Below are 20,712 nucleotides of genomic sequence, written 5' to 3'. Positions count from 1 at the left end.
GAACTAGCCATGTGTAAGTCAGGCTGTTGTGACTTCTAAAGGGTCCCCCACCCAGTCATAGGCAAATAAATCCAATGGGGACCACAGAACTATCACTTGTCTTCCTGGATCTATCAATGCTTGTCTTTATTTCAGTAGGATCAGAGCCTGCTCCCTTATCGAGTGAATGGGGCACTGTCCTCAGTCAACCCCTACCTGCCTTCTTACAGCAGGTCAAGAGGTGGCTCTGTCTGTCCACTTAGCTTCCGTGTTGCCCCTGAAGAACTCAGCAGGGAGGAGGATGTGGACAAAACACATGTTTGGCTCTGCCTGTTATTGACTCTGGCTCCGCCTACTGTTTGGGCTCCCTGTCTTCCTCCCCCCCCCCATGCCAATGGGCACCAGCCACCGCTTCTTAAGCAGCTAAAGAGCTAGCCGCCCAAAGGACAGATAACATAAGCAGAGACAAATGATGTGACCCCTTTTGGCTTTCTCTGTTCGCCTCCTTCAGAATCGTCTGCAACATTCAGTTACTGCTTGTTTACACATGGCAACCCTTCATGCGATGAATATAACAGGCATCTAAGATCGTAGTAAACATTACAAAACACTCACCAGCGGACTGGCAGCTGCAACGGCAGCAACGGCTCCCAGGTGAGCAGTTGAGAGGCAAAGAGCATTTGCCGTGAAGCCATTTGCCCGCTACCATAGCACTGCCCTACATTTAATTTGCTTGGAGAGGAGCTGCACGCCACACCAGCTGTGGTCAAAGTTCTGCACATCCCAGCTGCAAAACAGTAACAGTCAAGAGCAGAAGGCTCAGAAAGGTGGTGGGGCACGTGCAGAGCAGAGCTATTGCCGCTGCTCGCACTTTCGTTTCCTGTCGTAAGGTCATGAGAAATGGAAGAGATCATCAGCTTAGCATGGCCCTTGACCTGGCCCCAAACGCAACACCCATCAAAGGCAGATCCAGAAAGCCAAAAGCCCTGCAACGGACACTGTATTGCTTGGCACTCAAAGCTACACTGGGAGACCATCATCTAGCCCTATGAAGGAATTCAAGGGCAAGCACATTATGGGGAAAGTGAGAATGTGCAAGGCAAGCTCCAGCCGCTCAACAGCAAAGCACGATGGGCACACCCCTAGCCAACGTGCGATCAGGATTAATCTGAAATACGTGCTTCTACTCAGGAAGTGTTTCCAACACGGAGAATGGAAACTTGGTCAATCAGGATTTCTGTCCCCATGTTGGAAACCCCCAGTTTAGCCATCTCACCCACCCCCTAAAACTAAGACGTCTAGAGCAATGCAGACTGCCACATGATACTTGTATGCTGGCATTTCCCCATAGTTGGAACCAGTAGCTTAGCTGCTTAAAAAGCTGAATGAATGTGTGGCATCCAAAACTGTGAGGTGGTGGTTTTTATGTAGTTTCAGCCATGTAGCTGAAATGCTGCATGTCTACCTGTAGTTTATGGATGCTGAGAATTGTTAGGAGACCCCTATCCCCCTGACAGAGCTGCAATTCCCAGAACGGTTTAACAGTCAATCCCTCTTCCCAGAGAACTTTGGGAATTATAGCTCTCTGAAGCAGATAGGCATCTTCTTTGAGTCTCAGCACCCTTACCAAACTGCATCTCTTAGGTTTCTTTGGGGGAAGCCATGACTATTAAAATAGTTTCATAGTGCTTTAAATGTCTGGTGTGGGTACTGCATACTTTTAAAGCCCTAGTTGGCATCCCTTAATGCAGTGTTTCTCAAACTTGGGTCCCCAGCTATTGCTGGACTACAACTCCCATCATCCCTAGCTAGCAGGACCAGTGGTCAGAGGTGATGGGAGTTCCAGAAAATAAACACAAGAGGAAGAGAGGGGCAGGGCCATTTTTGCACCCAAGTCTGAAGAGATTAAGTATAAGCTAGAGCTTTTTCAACTGCTGGTGGCAAGAGAATGCGTCTGATTGTCTTTCCTCACCGGTTCCAACAAGAGCAAATGAGAGCTTGGGAAGGGGTTCTGCCTTCTGCCTGGGCACTCTCTTCACCAGGCAGGTTTCTTTGGGGTTGTTGAAGTAGCACGATAGTGCTTTCAAAGAATGGAGAGCTGAAAGGCCCTCATAGGAAGTCATCTTATAAAGAGTCAGAACATGGGCCAACCTCATTTTGTAATTCTCTATGCTGTGTAGCAGCTGCTCTCTGATGTCTCAGGTTGGGGACATTCCCAACCCGATTGAACCTTGGATCTTCTGCATGGAAAGCAGCAGCTCCACCATTGAGCTATGGCCTGTCCCCACGGCAGCCTTATGGAAAGAATGGGAGACAGGAAAATAGGGTTGCCATATTTCAAGAAGTAGACAACCCCCCCAAACCCCCCCCCCATGATTTCTTGGTTTACTTGAAGATCCAAGACAACCCGGCTCCTTCTGGGAAACATACACACACACCTCGACGTATGGCAGCCCTACAGGAAAAGTTCCCCACATCTGCAGGGGGTGGAGGGGTCAAGACTGCACAAGCCATCCACACACCATGTATGCAAGGCAAGAGTCCCCAGCGCCCGCCTCTCCGCTCCCCTCCGCCGCCTCCGAAACAGGGAGAAGGATGCATTCACAAGTCCCCAAGGAGGGGAGGAGGGCGTTTGGTGGGGAAAGGACAAAAGGAAGTAGCAGAGCAGGCCAGGGAGCAGCTGCTTTGCCTGGCCCAACCTAGCGCGATCCTGTCATTCCCCCACCACCAGCAGGATTAGCCGCACGACAGCTGGCCGCCCAAGCTGCCACGTTGATAATGGAATAGAAGAGTCCTCCTCCTTTCCCCATCTCCTCAGCTTTGACAGGCCCATAGCCAAAAGGAATTGGGGGTGTCAGGGGCTGGAGGGAGGGAGAGGGAGAGGGAGAGGGAGAGAGAAGCCAGCCGAGTTGGGGAGAGAGAAATGCCCTGCCTCTGCAGTGGCCACGGCTGGTGCTAAGGCAAAGGAAGTTGCTGGTGGGTCGGAGTGGGAAGCCAAGGAGGCTTCAATGCCCTGCCCTGTTTGTACATGGCATAGTTCTTATTAAACATTTGCATTTATTGATTGATTTATAGGTATGTAAGAAGGTGAAAGTTCCTTTTTCAGGGGCTCTTTTTTTAAAAAAAAAAATGACGAGGTGGAGAACAGGATCCTGCACCCCACCTTTTCATTCCCAGCAAATGGCATTATCAACGAACGTTTTATTTGACTACTAGGCCTCAACGTAGCCAGGCATTCCTTGGCAAATTTCCCACAATCCCTTGGGGCAAGGGGACGGGAGGGATGGCAAGACAAGCGGGAGCCTCAAACAGGTGAAAAGACCCTGGTCGGAAGACAAGCATTCCCTTCATTTACAGCCAAAAACGAAGGCCAAACCCAGCCCCGAGGGGGCCTACATTTCTTTAAAAAGAGGAGGAGAGAGGATTCTGGTAGCAGAACTGTGAACAGAGCCCCGCCACGCTCTAGCCTTGCCCAGGCAGATATGTCATGCCCTGAACTCAACCCCCCCTCGATCCTTTCCCCAAAACATGCACACACCCTCTCCAGGGCGTGGGAACCCTTCTGCTACATTATCACAGAATACCACAGCGTTTATGGTACACACCCACTCTCTCCTTCTCTCTCTTTCATGCACAGACAGAACAGGATTTCCACCATGAAAAAACAAGAACAGCACCTCCCAAGGCAATCCAGCCCTCTACAGAAATCTTTATACCCCCTGAAAACTATGCACGGGGCCCATTCAGCGGTGATTAACCCGTGGAACCTCCAGGTGTTGTTGAACTACAACTCCAGTTATCCCTGGCCATTGGCAACACTGGCCAGCCTGATGGGCGCTGCACCTAATAACAGGGAGGAGGATTTGTGACAGGAGACAGGGCTAGAATAGGCTCTATCTATTGCATATCACTCTGCCTTCCACCCTAGCAGTCCCAATGGGCCCCAGCTACTACTTGCCCTACACAACTTGGGCACCAGGGTATCAGAAGGAACTGGTTTTATTTATTGCTTTGTATTGTTTTTAAATGTTTTTGTGCTGTTGTATACCACCCTGATGTTCTGCGAGGCCAGTATATAAATGCTTATATAAATAAATAAAAGTAAATAAACTTCGTTTAAACCAACATTGGCTCTACCAAGGTTGTTAGACTCCAACTCCAATAGTCAGGTAAATGGGATTTGTAAGCCTACAATATCTGAAGGGCCATGTCAGAGGCTTAGTGCTGTCCAGCTGGCCATAGATAAGACTCCGGGCTCCCAGCCAGTTCCAAACAATTGATTTATTTGACAAAGTTCAAACGTACATCTCCAGCGTCATGACAGCAGTATAACTTTATGCCAATGTGAAGTTCTACAGTACCCTGGTTAAGTTGACAGAAAGGGCAGCTTAGCACAGATCCTAGCCTCCACCGGCCAAAATCCTGCCTCCACCACCAGCATAACATTAAAACAGCAAAAGAGCTGTTGTAAGCAACTACACAGTCACTGGCTCAATGGGGAGACCAAGATGGCTGCTTCCCACTCAGCCACAACTGAGCACAGGATGCCAACTAACTCTGCAGCCAATTAAAACATATCAACAATGGAAGCCACAACACTCGGATAGGGTACATAACAGAAGGCAATTACTGGTATCATTCTGGTCCCCATGTCAAGTAAGCTTTAAGTGTGCAAGCAGGAACTTTTGTAATGGGAAAATTTTTGGTGCAAATAGGGAATACAAGCAGCTTGGCCCCAGGGGAAAAAAGCATAGGAAGAGCATATTGCACTAATGACCAGCTTTTCCATCTCAGGACTCCACTCAAATGCCCAGCAAATGAGGATGTGCCCACAGATTACACAGTGCACTCAGACTTTCAAAACATTATTGAGAAGGCATCTCCACAAAAACTAAGAGATGACGTCCTCTTGTGGATCAGGAATTGGTTCAGCAGAAACCAATCCAGAGGGTAAGAATAAATGGACAGTTCTCCAAATGGAAGGATGTAAAAAGTGGAGTCCCCTAAGGATCAGTATTGGAACCTGAGCTATTTAACTTGTTCATAAATAATTTTACATTAGGGTGGCCAGTGAGGTGCCCAAGATTGCTGATGATGCTAAATTGGTTCAGGATCATTAACACAAAAAGCGATGGCAAAAAGTTCCAAAAGGAACCTCTCCAAAATGCATGAATGGGTTGTAATATGGCAAATGCAATTCATTGTAAGCAAGTGTAAAGTAATGCATGCCAGGGCAAGAAAAGACCCTCAGCTTCACATATATGTCCATAGAGTCTGAAATAGCAGTAACTGACCAGGAATGAAACCTTGGGGTCATAGTGCATAGCTTGATTAAGGCATCAATCCACTGTGCAGCAGATGTGAAAAAGGCAAATCCCATGCGAGGGATCAGCAGGAAGGGAATTGGAGATAAAACTGCAGATAGCATAAGGCCATCATACAAACCTATGGTGCAACCACATCTGGAACACAGCTCTGGTCGCCTCACCTCAAAAAAGATATTGCCAAGTTGGAAGACGTTCAGAAAAGGGAAACCCGGTGATCAAGGGATGGAGCAAATATTGGAAGATTCGAGACAGATAAAAGTACTTCAGCGCTTAATTAAAAGTACACATCAATTAATTAAACTATGGAACTTGCTCCCACTGGAGGCAGTGGGAGACACCAACCTGAATAGCATTAAAAGAGAATTAGACATTAATGCTAAGGCAATCAGTGGCTACTAGCCATGATGGCTATGCTCTGCCTCTGCAACTGGCCTGATCCAGCAGGCTCTTATGTTCTACCATAAGGAGAGGTTATATTCTACCATATCCTCAAAGTATAATTGCTGCAGGTGCCTCCTATACCCTGCACCTCTCTGCAATATTAATAACTGAAAATTGGACCTTTTTGCCAAGTGGGTAGCAGTGTCCCTCTTGCAGAAGACACGTAATAAGTGTACATTGTGCAGAATGGAGGAATCCTTGTGACCAAGAAATAGCCAGACATTGGCGAGCTTTCATCATGCACTGGCAGGGGCACGAGGGAGCACAGTTCTCTCCAGCAGTGAAAACCTGGCATTCCACTGCAGCCATAGCTGTGACTCCGAGCCAAATGATCATGGCTCCTTGCAGGATCGCCATCTGGCAACATGGAGCAGAACAAATAGACACTACAAACATCCCACCATAAAAACTCCCTTCATAGCTTGGGTAGCCTGGTGATCCCCCTATGCCCGCTAGTTTAACCAAAAGTGTTTGACAGGTCATGGATATAGTGGTGTGTTGTTGTTGTTTTTAGAAAAACAGCAAGGCTTATAACATGTTAGTTAGCTTTTTTAACAAAACACAACCAAAATATCATCTAATTTTTTCTTGAAGTCACACCACCCCAGATCTTCATTCTTCCACTGACCTAGCATAGGGTTGCCATACGCTAGAATTTCTTGGACAGTGCCAGGATTTCAAAGGCGGAATTGATGTCCAGGGGGGATTTCTTAAAGGTGGCACTTTGTCCTGGATCTTAGGCAAGACAATCACTTGGGGGGGGGGTTTAAAAAAATTCTCAACAGTTTTGGTGATTTCCTACTTTTTGAAATATGGTGTGCTACTTTCTAAAGAACAGCCAGTTGTAGGTGCCAGGAGGACTGGTGATGGCAGAGGGACCTTCTCTCCATTGCTGAGTTTACTTGCAAAGACCTTTACTTGGGAAAGATGCTCTATGACGAAATGGCAGAGGAAACCCACAAAAGCTACATGCTGTAAACTAAGCTCAATGGGCAGGAACCATAAGGCAGTATCAAAACTAGCGACTGGTCACAGCACAGACATCCTGCAAAGATGGGAAAACATACAGCTTCGAATGTCCTTAGATGGCTTTTCCTCACACTTTATCAGACTCTCTTTTGGGAGTTGCCTGCCCAGCCCTCAGTTTCCTCTCCTGCTATAGATAGGAAAATTTGCAGAGTCACATTGGTCGGGGCCTCTCCCTGAAAGCTAGGTCCCACTAGGCAGCGCACACATCGGCAACCTAAAGAAAAGGCAGGAAGTGTTTTTCACGTTCTGAAGCCCATCTGCACAGCAGCCCTCAAATCAAAGCCTGCCTGCCCCAAACAATGTGGCTTGTATTCCGATGCAGTCCACGGCCTCTTAAGTGACATAGGAAACTGCATTGCACCAGGTCAGGCCCCTGGTTCCATCTAGTTCAATAATGTCTACCGTGATTGGCAGCAGCTCTCCAGGGAGCTCTCTTCCAACCAGTGTTAGAAACTCAAAAATATACAGTGGTGCCCCGCAAGACGAAATTAATTCGTTCCGCAATTTTTGTCGTCTAGCGAATTTTTCGTCTTGCGAAGCACGAAATCCCATAGGAATGCATTGAAAATCAATTAATGCGTTCCTATGATCAAAAAAAGTCCAAACAAAGCCAAATTTGGTACAACAACAGTTTATTAACTGCTCTTTAAAGTCACACATACTGTAAAGAGCAGTTCAAAAATTTAAGGGAAAATAAATTAACTTTATAAACAAAACATGTCTTTGTTTTTAGTCAAAGAAAAAAAGTCGCGAGACGTTTTCGTCTTGCGAAGCAAGCCCATAGGGGAAATTCGTCTTGCGAGGCAAATCGCGAACGGAAAAAACTTTCGTCTAGCGAGTTTTTTGTATTGCGAGGCATTCGTCTTGCGGGGCACCACTGTAAGTCAATTGCCCAATGGCACCTTAAGCCTAGGTTACAGTCGCCACAATGGAATGCCTAGGAGCGCCCCCCTTTTTTGCAGTGACATTTAATGTTATCATTACTCTTAATTTCATTCCTATGCCACTTTATATTCTAAAGGAAAAAAAATCTCAAGGCAATTTACAACACGTTAAAACATCTAATCAAACAATCCAGAACAAAACAAAGGAAAATATTTCAGATCCTTTGCTAAGTGACATTTTGCTTCTCCCATATTCATTTATCTGCTTAATTTATATAGCTGCCCCACAGCAGAAGTACTCTAAGAAGCCAATGTGGTGTAGTGGTTAGAGTGTCGGAACAGAACCTAGGAGATCAGGGTTCAATTCCTCACTCGGCCATGAAACTTACTGAATGACCTGGGGCTAGTCACAGTCTCTTACCCTACCTCACAAGGTCACTGTAGGGATTAACTGAGGGTGAACCATGTGGGATGGTGGGATATAAATACAATAAATAAGTTATTCTGCTTAAGAAAGCTGGAGGGGACAGCTAGATGGAGATGTCAGTCCCCAATCTGGCACCAAGGGATCTCCATGTGGTCACACTTGGACCTGTGCTAGTTGCAACGTGCCTGGCACCTGGCTGATTTCTAACACTGCTTCCAACCCTATGTGGGAATGCCGGGATTTAATCTGGGACCTTCTGCACTCAGAGCACGTGTTCTACCACTAAGCTATGATATAGTACACCCTAAAGAGTAACAGAGCAGAGCATCACGCCCAACTGCATCTGACTGCCTATCCAAATGGACCAAATGTCCATTGATAACAGTGCATGGGGGGAAAGGCAACAGCCCACAAGGAGTGGATAAAGGATCAGGACATTATGTTCCAGTTCCAAGAGGGCAGCTCTGCAATGAGCTGCATAAAGCCTTCTACAGCAGAACTATTATTATACTCATTTTCAAAAGGGGAGGGGGAAATGGAATGGAATCTCCTAGCACAGGGCATGGCTGGCTGGAACCCTGAATCGAAACAGTCCGCGCTCCAGGACCACTTTTTGTAATAATACTAATAATGGATACCAACATTTCAGGAGTCGGGACGTTTAAAGGGCTCTGCATGAATTTAGGCTCCCAGTACCAATGTGTTAATGCAGACGCAGTGCATTTATACCTCTTCAGGCTATTAAATAAAACTTAGATTTTTGGAAAGAGCAGAAAGAATGAAAGCTATGATGAGCGAAGTGTGTGAACACCAACTTTGCAGCGCTAGACCACCAAATCTTGACTGCTGAAAGGCAGAGTTAGCATTCTGCCTCTCTCCCTCTCTCTAAGCCAAGGCTCTCGGGATGCCAATGTTCTGTGCCGTCCACTTGAGTTGTGCATGGTCCGCCCTTTCCACAGATGTGCGGAAATATGGCCCCAGGGAAGAAGAGGCTGCAGCCACCTTCAGGAAGAAGCCCAAAAGGATGAACTCACTGTCCCTCAAACCACGCCCATCCTGGCAGCTGCATTTTGTGCAATTAAAGCGAAGTGACTTGCACTTCAAATGCTGACCAAACAATTTCCTGTAAGAACTCTGTGTTGCTAAGTCCTCTGAATCATCATCTCAAAGGGCAGCCTGGAACAAGAGTGAAATGGGGGTGGGGAGGGGAGAGCCCAGGCAATAAGATTAAAGGTCTCTGCTACCTGGTTCTAACCAATAAACGGACATAAATCTGACATCAAGAATCACAAAACAGAGAAACCAGTAGGAGAACACTTCAATCTCCCAGGACATTCTATACAAGATCTCAAAGTAGCTGTTTTACTACAAAGGAATTTCAGAAACAGACTGGAAAGAGAAGCTGCTGAATTGCAACTCATTACCAAACTTAAAACAATGGAGACACCTGGTCTGAACAGAGACATTGGATTCTTATCTCATTATACATGACTAAGCCACTTCTCACCTTCTCACCCCTTGCCTTTTCCTGTAAGACCTACTACAGTCGTTAAGAGTCGTCAACGGGCTCATCAGGCTCATCTCACCTATCAGCCAATCTCCGATTCCCACCACCCTTCTGAGTAATACCCCTCCCCACCTTCTCACTATATAGAAGGATCTGGCAACTTCTGTTTCAGTGTATCTGAAGAAGTGTGCATGCACACGAAAGCTTATACCAAGAACTAACTTAGTTGGTCTTTAAGGTGCTACAGGAAGAAAATTTTTTTTTATTTTGACTATGGCAGACCAACACGGCTACCCATCTGTAACTGGTTCTAACCTGTCAAGGGTCCCAGAAATCATGCCTGGGTACATGCATGCAAACAGAGAGAATGAGATTAAGGCCTATGAATCAGAGTTGGAAATGTTCTCTCTTCCCTCCCCCGACCAACCAACACCACCCCCCACAAGACAATGCAGGAAAATCCAGCCTAGGGCATCACTGATAGGTGGCTTATCCCAAGCAGTCTGATCCACTGTCAAGCAGTTCGGCCCATCAGGATGTTCTTTGCAAAGTTTAGATGAAATCTAGTTTCTAATAATTTGAAGCTGTTGGTTCAGGTCTTACCCTCTGGGGCAGGCATAGGCAAACTCGGCCCTCCAGGTGTTTTTTGGGACTACAACTCCCATCATCCCTAGCTAACAGGACCAGTGGTCAGGGATATGGGAACTGTAGTCCCAAAACATCTGGCGGCCCGAGTTTGCCTATGCCTGCTCTGGGGCAACAAGGGAGTGAATCTGCTCTGTGATCTATGCAACAGCCATTCAAATGTTGAGTGTGGGTGTGCCTTACTTGATATTTTTTTAAAAGAATTTTTTCCCCAAAATTCAGCACAATCCTTGATCCTGCCAAAGATTCCTAATAATAAAAACACACACACACACACACCCGGCAAGGCAAGTATTTAGCCCTCATGGCTACAAAAGCATGCTTGAATTTGTGGGCAATACCTGCTGAACCTCAGAAACTAGAGGCAGATTTATAAGATGGCCAGATGTTGTGAAGGAGCCACATTCATAGAATTGCAGAGTTGGAAGGAATCACAAGGGTCATCTAGTCCAACCAGCTGCAATGCATGAATCTTTTTTTTTTTTTGGCCCCAACTGGAGCTCAAACCTACGATCATGTATGATTAGGCATCTATCCCTTCAAAATGCTTGGAAGCAGCAGCTCAGTGTTCTCCCTGCCCTCCAGAGCTAAGCTCCTCAAATCCACTAGCCAGGATGCTGGTGGCAACCATCCTTCCCACATGTTCTCTGTGAGCTGGGAAAGGGGCTTGGAGTGAGACTAGATCACACTTTGCACTTAACTTTTGTAAGATGTGTCTCGGAGGTAGGGCTGTCTGGCTAATAAGCAGAGCCAAAACATGCAATAATACTAATAATAATTTTATTATTTATATGCTGGCAGCCTGAGTGGGTCACCCAAGCCACTCTAGGCGGCTCCCAACTAAATATTAAAAACGCAATAAAACATCCAACATTAAAAAACTTTCAGATGTCTTCTGAAAGTCAAATAGTTATTTATTTCCTTGACATATGATGGGAGGGTGTTCCACTGCTGTACTTACTAAACAGGCCCTCTGAGCTGGATCTCAGCTGGACGCTGAGGGTGGAGATGCTCCTTTAGGTATACAGGGCTGAGACCATTTAGGGCTTTACTAGGTCAGCACCAATACTGACCTAGTATTGAGACTTCAATACTTTGGCCACCTCATGAGAAGAGAAGACTCCCTGGAAAAGACCCTGATGTTGGGAAAGATGGAGGGCACAAGGAGAAGGGGACGACAGAGGACGAGATAGTTGGACGGTGTTCTCGAAGCTACGAACATGAGATTGACCAAACTGTGGGAGTCAGTGGAAGACAGAAGTGCCTGGCTTGCTCTGGTCCATGGGTTCATGAAGAGTTGGACACAACTAAATGACTAAACAACAACAGGCCAGCACCAACTCTTTGAATTGTGCCTGGAAACCTACTGGGAGCTCTGCACCACAGCTATGGTTTCAAAAAGAAGAGAATGGCTTTTCTTTTTGAAACCATACACCAGGCTTTTCAACAACCTCTTGCTTGTCACTGGAAGAAAGCTGGGCCCTGCTGCCACCTTTTTGGCACCTGATGTGCCATAAGTAACCTGCATTAGGCATCTGCATCTGATTGCATCATCAAGCAATGCAGTAAAAGTTTGGGTGGGCTTTCAGTCAGAGCAAATTTCAAACTTGTGAAGGGCCGGACCCCCCCTCCGAAAAGCACTCCCTCTCCCGAAAGGACCCCCCCCCCCGCCTCGTCTCCGCTGGCCTGGGCGGCAGAGGCAGCCTCCGCGCCGCCACCGCTTCCTCCCGCTCCCTCCCACTTGGCGGCCTCTGGGCGCCACCCCTTCCTTCCTGCTGAGGTGGCTGAGCAGGAGGACGCAGCCCAGGTGTCAGCGGCTTCTAATTGGCTGCCAGGAGCTTCCTGTAGCCAATCAGAAGCCGCGTCGCGTAAGTCAGTCCCTGCACAGTGAGGCCTCTGCGCCGCACTGGTTTAGCGCAGGGACTGACTGAGCGGGCGGCAGGGTCCGCAAGGTTTGCGGGCCGGATTAATGAGCCCAGCGGGCCACATCCGATCCGCGGTCCTTAGTTTGCCAACCCCAGCACAATCATATCTGACTTGACTCGTGCAGTGCCCCTGTTTTGTGAGCTCAGGTACCTGGGTGGGGCTTACGAAGCAGCCTTAACTGGTCTTAGCAAAACAAATGGAGTAGCTTGTTTGGAAGTTGAATCATAGCCACAGTCTGCTTGTGAAGCCCGGAAGAAAACTGCTGTGCCATAATCAACCGAGCAGCCAAAACAACATTGACCCAACTTGCAAGTTTATCCCAACCTGCACTTTAAAAATTACGCACAAGCTTATATTAGAAGTGGCTTTCCGAAACAAGTTTCTCAGATGCAACTACCAAGCATATTTACAGTGCAATCCGATACATGTCTACATAGAAACTTAATGGGGCATACGCCCAGGCTAAGAGCAAGCATTAGAAATTAACATTAGCATGATGGGGGCTGTAGTTCAGCAACATCTGGAGGGCCAAAGGTTGTCCACTAGCCACTTAGAGCAGGCATCTCCAAACTCGGCCCTCCAGCTGTTTTGGGACTACATTTCCCATCATCCCTGACCGCTGGTCCTGTTAGCTAGGTATGACTGGAAGTTGTAGTCCCAAAACAGCTGGAGGACCGAGTTTGGGGATGCCTGACTTAGAGGCTGGGGGGGGGGAGGCCTTTTACCAAGCAAACTAATAGAAAAGGGATGGGATGATCCATTCTTCCTCACCAACCCACTGCATATCTGTGCTGTGCTGGTCATGGTGATTTTTCATCTTCTACAGCTAACCTAGAAACCAAGGAGCCTAGCAGAGGAGGGATGGCACAATGTGTCCATTATCCATCATCCACTCACTCACCTGCATGGAATTCCTATGGTCACATATAAACAAGTACCAGACAAGCTGTAAAAGACAAGGCTATATTGGTGCAGCGACATGCCTATGCAAGTCAGGATAGAATCATAAAGGACTTAAGTTTGGAAAGATCTTGTTCCTCGAATGCAAGAGGAGTCTATTTCACCAGAGCTCCTGTTCTGCGCAGATAACACGGGGGACATGGTGCCCCTGACAGAGACATGCCTTCAGAAGGAGTCTGGGAAACAAAAGAGGGGAGGGGTTTAGATGGTGCCTTCCCTCTTTTGGGGGTGGGGAGGGAAAGCATCTCTGAGAGCAATGCAAGGCACAGATGCGCAGCAGGAAAGAGAAAGCAGGTGATATTATTCTAGCATAAGGCGGAGGCTGTTTAGAGAAACTGGCATTCGGCCCCTGTTAAGCACAAAGGTCCTAGTTGCTCAGCCAGATTAGGAATTCCAAGAACTAGAAAGTATGGAGGGGAGAGGGAGAGCTACAGACCCACAAGGGGATGTTCATCCCAAAGCCCACACCTGTCAGGAGGCGTCAAACACTCAGCAGGGGAGATAGAGAAATCTGAAATTCGATTCAGCCCTTGGGAGGACAGAGGGTTACAGCAGAAGCTGGAATAGTTCCCAGGACTTGGGGAAAGTTGGGGGGGGTGATGACTCCAGGCTTCTCTGCCAATTAGGAGCATTGGTCAAAGCTTTCAGCAAGCATGCCATGGAGGCCTAGCATCAACAGTTGCAAAACAGCGGAGCAAGATTGTATTGAGGAAGGTATTCTTGAACCCATCAGTCTGCCACACTCTGCACCGTCTACACACCATCCGCACTCACACATTATGCTAAGATGAACCATGGTTTAGCGCAAACATGCTGGCTCCCAAGGAGGCGATTTCACCCACTTTGCTCATTCCCAGATCCTTGCAGCTCAGCATGGCAGCTAAACCAAGGTTTGGCTCATTGTGTCCTCTGAATGGGGGATTAACCACAATCTATAGCCAAGGTTTGTTCCTGGTTACAGGTCATGGCTAAGGAGGAGGGAGCTTAACTACAACTCCATGTTGAGATGACACGCTGAGCCAAACATTGGCTTAAGTGCCGCGTGTTGAGCTAAAAGTACTGGAGAGGAGCAAGGCAGCTGTGATCTCCACTTCGCAAGTTAGCAAGCCATAGTTTGGCTTAGCAAGATGTGCATACCCAGCCACTAACGGATAGAAGCTTTCCAGAGTTTCAGATGGGACTCTTTCCCAGCCTTACTTGGACATGCCTGGAACTGAACCCGGGACCTTCTGTAGGCAAGTCATGTGCTCTACCAATGAGCGATGGCCCTCCTGTCCTCCCCATGGCACTATAGGGAAGGAGTGCAATTCGCAAATTCCCTGGGAGCAGACATAGCCCCAAGCAGAAACATCAACATCACCTCTACCCCAGAGGCAGAGAACTATCAGACAAGCCCAGATGAGTTTTCTGGTCTTTCCAGAAACAGCAGCGCAAGGGATGTCAGAGCAGGGACAAGAGCCACAGCTCCGTGGAAGGAATGAGAGAAGGCATAGCTCAGTGTTAGAGCAATGCCTTGGATGCAGAAGGCCACAGGTTCACTCCAAGGCATCTTCAGTTCTAATGAACAGGCAGCAGGTGATGGGAAAAACTTGGTTAAATCCATGGAAGAACCCCTGAGAAGTTTCTGTTGGACAATACTGATGGGTCAGCGATCTGACTCAATATGAAACAACTTCCTATGTTCCAGGGATAAGCATCACAGCAATGCAATGAGGAAAGCTGCTATGTCTGACAAAATGCCCTTTTCCATGCGGTGCTTAGAGGTATGGAAGCCCTTAAGGTGCCTCTGCCTTGCCGCTCACCTCGGTTGCAACTCAACTTCCCTTTGGGCCAGAGGTTATAGCTTTGTGGTAGAACTCATACCCTGCACTGCATACAAAATATCTCCAGTTCAGTCCTAGAGACCCCGGAGAGCCACTGCCACTCGGTGTGCATTATTGAGTAGAGGCCAGCACAGCAACACTCTCCCATTTGTGCTCCCAAACAACAGGTGTTCAGAGGCATGATTTATAGCATCAGAATCTTACCAGACAACTAAGTCCAACCTGGGACCAAGAGGTTCCTAGAAAGACAGGTTTTCAATAGCTAGCTGCAAGCTCACCATGGGACTGGATGATCAAGTGCCACACATGCCACTAAGGTAAATCTACTTTTGGACTTCCCACAGGCATCTGATTGGTCACTGCGAGTTTAGGATGCTGGGATAGATGGGCCTTTGGTCTGAACCAGCAAGGTCCTTCTTATATTATTATGGGGGGTGTTACAAGATAATACGCTTTAGAGCAGCAGCCTGAGACTCAGAGGGCACTGGAATGCACTCCTAAAACACACTTACTAAGGAATATGTCTCCTCGGACACAGCAGGATGGACTTCTGAGTAAACATGCGTAAGGTTGTAGATTGGCAGGGAGAGAAAGGTGTGTGGAAGCGCCAATGGAGACATCCAGTTTGCTTCTAGTATATGGCCAAGCCAAGTACCACTAATGGTACAGGAGTAGTTTTGGTGCTCCCTTCCGCCCCCAAGTCCCTAACAGGAAAGCAGGGGGTTATAGTTCTACAGTGGTACCTCGGGTTAAGTACTTAATTCGTTCCAGAGGTCCGTTCTTAACCTGAAACTGTTCTTAACCTGACACACCACTTTAGCTAATGGGGCCTCCTGCTGCCGCCGCGCCGCTGGAGCACGTTTTCTGTTCTCATCCTGAAGCAAAGTTCTTAACCTGAAGCACTATATCTGGGTTAGCGGAGTCTGTAACGTGAAGCGTATGTAATCTGAGGTACCAGTGTACCTGAAAACACAGGTAATACAATTACTAACAACAGCACTGGTTAAATCAGAATGATGAGCATTTCTACACCTTTGCCTTATCAGCCATCATGTAGGGTATCACTCCACGCTATGCCCCACCCTGTGGCTCATCCATCCCACATAATGTACAGGCTCAGACAGCACTGCCATGCAGGGATTAATAACAATATTTAATCAAGGCATAAGAACTTCACATGCACCATCTGGTTGTAAATCCTTACAGTGGCCCTTTAAAGCAGGTGTGGGGAACCTATGGCCCTCCAGATGCTACTGAACTACAATTCCCATCATCCCAACGAAGCATGGCCGGGGATGATGGGAACTGTAGTTCAGCGCATCTGGAGGGGCACAGTGCCTCCACTGCTGCTTTTAAGCAAGCCGCTACTATTATCTTCCATATTCCAAATGGGAATAACACTGGCTAGAACTTGGGCTCATCCAATGAGGCTCAACGGGGGGAAGTACTTCTTTGAAGTTATGCAATGCAATTTGCTATCACAAGATGTGTGATGGATTCCCATTTAGAAAAGAAAGCCAGACAATTTCATGAAGGATGAGGCCATCAGTGGATACTAGTCCCAATGGCTCTATGTTGCTTCAAGAATTGGAAGAACGTTGCTTCTGAATACCAGGTGGAGAACAACAGTGGCACTCATGCCCTCAAGCCTTGCATGTAGGCTTCTCGTAGGCATCTGGTTGGCTGCTGTGAGGAACAAGATGGTGGACTGAATGGGCCTTTGGTTTGAGCTAGTCTTATTTTTTTCATTGTGTGTTGTGGGAAATGGCTAGTGATGAACTGAAGGAGTTAGTGAACACCATGACCCATGAAGCCATCTCTTAGTCCAACCTGGTGTCCTCCAGGCTTTTTCTATTGCAGTTCCCATCAGTCCCACAGCCAATGGTCAGAGCTGATGGCAGTTGTAGTCCAAAACATCTGGAGGGCACCAGGCTGGCCAAAGCTGCTTTAACCCAACACAGCAAGGCTCCTATGTTCACCTACTGAACTCATGTCAGAGACAAGACTGAAACTGGGGCCCATGAACCCAAGTCAAAGCCACAACACTACATCAGCAACCGCTTTCAGGATGATTGCAATTAGATCTACCGTGCAAAGGCCAAGAGGTTGATCTGGGTGGGTGTTCTGTTTCTAAGATGAATGCTTTGCTCACCTGGATTAACCCACCTGCTCCTACATCAGCGGTTGCCAATGCAGTGCTCATGGGTGCAATACCCCCCTTGAATTTGTTCCATGGCGCCCATGAACTCTCTGAGGCCCTCACCCCACTGCCCTCTCAGTCATCGGGCAGAAGCTGCTTACCTTTTTCTCTCTTGACCAGAAAGTAGAGCTGAAGGAGGAAGCTGGAAGTGCAACACTTTCCCCCACTTCCTCTTTCTGCTCTACAAGCTTCTCAAGGTTCAGATTAATTCTGCTAGACCCAACTCCCAGATCCCCTGGAAAAGCAAAGACAAGGGAAACAACCTGGCTTAAGCACCCGTGGGTCCTCAGGGTCCATCTGGCAATGCTGGGTGCTTCCGTCCAGCCCTGTCTTGGGACCAGAGTGCTTCCGATGTCAATTCACACCCACACAAAAGCAGCGCACACCAGAAGTGCGGAAAAACTTGGACAGAGGGCACAACCCCCAGCTCACAAAAACGCACTGAAACAACTAATTTTTTCTTAAAGAACATCCTCATCGTTCACAGCGCCAAGCGCAAGACTCCTGCATGGCTGAACATCCCCTATTTAAATGGTGACAATGATTGCGCACTACTTCCAATGCCAGAGGTAGAATACCTCTTAATACCAGTTGCTGAGAATCAGAAGTGAAGAAAGTAGGGATGTGGCGCTCAGTTCCTGCTTGTGTGCTTCCCAAAGACACCTGGCTGACCACTGTGAAAAAAAGGTGCTGGACTAGGCGGGCCTTTGGACTTTTCCTTAATTCCTTATAACTGGTTTTCCCCTTTGGGGAGCAGCTTGGTGAAGAGCATCTGGCTTTTATGGAGAAGGTCCCACATCCAATCCCTGTCATATCTAGGTAGAGCTGGGAAATGCCCCTGCTAATCGATCCTAAGCTAGATGGGCGAATGGTCCAGCTTACTAGGATTCCTTTGCCAGAGGAGGCATCAAACTTAGGCATGGCTCTTTAGATTCATGTACAGGAGGCTATCGAATCAGATAAAAGCTCTGTCAAAATCAGAACTCTCCCAGAGAGTGAGTGGCGGAAGAGACAAGGCTTTGATCAAAGGAAAAGGGGGGGAAAGATTAAGGCTGCTGGAACTGATTCATTGAGGCCTGGCTCAAGTCGGCTGAAATAGTGATGAAATGTATCAAACTGCCATGTCAAAGCAGGAGAGGAATTTTGCAACATGAAATTCTTCTCCTTAGCATCTTGTTTTTAAAGATGCTTCCCCTATCCTTTTAGTGTCACAGATGGCATTCTGCATGACGTAGCAGCCTTAGGATTTCTGCAATAACAAAAAGGAGAAGTGTTGTAGGGCAAAGTACAGGGAAGTTAAGAAATTGCATGAGCCACAATGTACTGTATTGAGATTCACGAATCTTTGGGCATTAGCCCAAAGGACACCTCCATCTACACGCCCCCATACAGCATAACCCCACAAAGCCCACCCAGCAATCAAGGTTTCCATAAGGTAGCCTTGGCTTTGGAGCTATTGGCAGAAGTACACCTTGTTCCTTGGGTCTGCACAGCCAGGTGCAACCCAGGGCCAACCACCAGCCCCCCAACCCTACCCACCTTGTTGCATCCATATAAAGGTGCAACAGTGGTGTCAGAAGCCAACGAGCTGGTAAAGAAACAGAAAGGAAAAGTAAGAGAAAAAGGAAAGCGGTATTACCGGCAGTTTTCCAGTGGAAGCGGATCGCATGGTTTTGATCTCGGGTCCATGGGGGGTGGCATAAAGGCAGCTGCCCCTAGGCAATGGGGCAACCACAGCAGTCTGAGGGTACACCTGAGTGAAATAGGTAGCTGGGAGAGCTCGCATCTGGGGGCTGCTGAGGTTGGAGACCACCAGTTCTGCAGAGGTGATCACAGGCATGACTTTTTTTTGCTGCTGGGGGGGTCCAAGAGCAGGGGGGGCCCGTCCAGGGGCAGGAGGCCCAACTTTGGGGATTCTCAACATGGCTGAGCCTTCTCCGAAAAGCCACAAAGGAACAAGCAGAGCTTCAAAAACAAGTGATGGTGGCAATAACTGTTCTTATTTTGAGAGATCCTGAGAGGTAGCTTGGAAAATGTACTCTTAGCCATTTAAAAAACTGCCATTGGCTTGCTCCCCAGGGGTCAAGCCCCAATGCAACATAAAAAAAATAATAATCACAAATTCATCCTTCAAAGAAAAAGAAACCTGGAAGAAACAGCTTGCAATATTGACTTTTGGTATTGGAGGAATGGCTCATGCAGACTCCAATTTCCCTCTTTTCATCAAAGTCTGTTTCCAGAGCCTTTCTTTGCTAGGGGAGCGAGCCATAGGGCGGCCAAGCAGGCTTCCCCCCCCCCACTTCCTCCTCCTCCAAACCGATGAATGACCCCAGCTCTCGACTTCAAAAATAAATAAATAAATGATGCACGCTTAGCGCGGAGAATAAAAAAAGAGACACATCAACTTTGCACTGGCCCTCTTTCCAAAAACATAAAATAAAGGATTTCTGGAGAGACTTTGCAAGGTTACAGATCAGCTTTGCACATCCCCTCCCCCAGCAAAGAAAGCAGCTTTTGTGGCTGGGGGAAAAAAATCGCAGCCGGAGAATCGGGGGAACAAAAGCTCGGGTGCTTTTTCTTTCTGCTCTTTCTTTCTTTCTGCAAAACACCACCCGGAAGATTTCTCTCCCTGGCTGCCCCCCGCTCCGGCTCCCGGTGCCTAGATCCCAGGGCCGGCGGAGGGGCTCGGCAGAAGCATCCTGGCCGGGCTCAAGCAGCCAGTCCGGGCCCTGGATCCTTTCGCGGCCCCGGCGCCTTTCATGGAGCTGCCGCCGACTTGCAATGCTGGCCCCCTCGGCTCCTTGGGGCTCCCGGCTGGGCCGCTGCCAGGTTCCGGGCCGCTGCCAGGGCCGCCTGGGGCAAGGATGGATCTGGATTGGGGCAAGAGCGCACCCGATGGCTGCCCAGCCCTTTCTCTTTCCGTTCCTCCTTCTCTCGCTTTTTTTTTTTTAAGCGCCAAACTACGTGCCGCGAAATTCGGATCTCCCGCGGAAAACCCCGCGCTCCCATTGGTCCGCGCCGCGCCAACCCGTCCCCGCCCACCGGATTTGATACATTTTGCCAGGCGAGGGGCGAGACCGGAGGTTCTGCTCTTAAAGGGGAAGCGCGTGGCGGCCCGCGCTCCCCAAGAGCCTCCAGCCAGCCGCTAGCTCCGGCTCCCCCCGCCCTTCACGGCGCGTGGGCGTGGCTATGCAAATATTGACCCTGGGATGGTCTCCCTTTGCACGCCTTGCTTGCTCTCGCTTAAAGCGGCCGGCGGAGGCTTTGGCAGTGGGGATCCCCGGTGCCGGGCTCCCTGGGAGGCAGGCGCATCTTACCTGTTGCGAATTGGGGGGGGGGAGGCCTTCCGTCTACCCGCTTCCCCCGCCAGCCCCTCGAAACCCGCAAGGTGACCGGGGAAGAGAGGCGCGCTGGACCGCCCGGTGGACTCTGAACAAAGAAGAGGCCCATGGTGAGGGGGTGCACGCTCATAAACGGGCTTGAAAAGCTGGGTTATCGAAGTTCTTCCCATAGCTCATTTGCTTTGCGTGCAAAAGGTCGCAGGATCAATCCCTGCCATCTCCA

The 20,712-nt window shown here is 48.4% G+C and overlaps 1 protein-coding gene across 1 annotated transcript in view; it reads right to left on the bottom strand.

Moving 5' to 3' along the window:
* Window positions 1-20,088, bottom strand: part of E2F2 (E2F transcription factor 2) — a 38,973-nt gene extending 18,885 nt beyond the window's left edge. Inside the window, exon 1 of the mRNA XM_082231792.1 lies at window positions 18,788-20,088. Coding sequence (XP_082087918.1) covers window positions 18,788-19,072 — 285 coding nt within the window. The 5' untranslated portion in view covers window positions 19,073-20,088. The remainder of the gene's footprint in view (window positions 1-18,787) is intronic.
* Between the last annotated feature and the right edge of the window lie 624 nt (window positions 20,089-20,712).

The sequence above is a fragment of the Podarcis vaucheri genome, assembly GCF_965113315.1.
Source record: "Podarcis vaucheri genome assembly, chromosome: 7".
NCBI classification, from domain to species: domain Eukaryota; kingdom Metazoa; phylum Chordata; class Lepidosauria; order Squamata; family Lacertidae; genus Podarcis; species Podarcis vaucheri.
The sequence above is the reverse complement of the archived record's forward strand: the minus strand, read 5'-3'. Positions and strand labels throughout refer to the sequence as shown.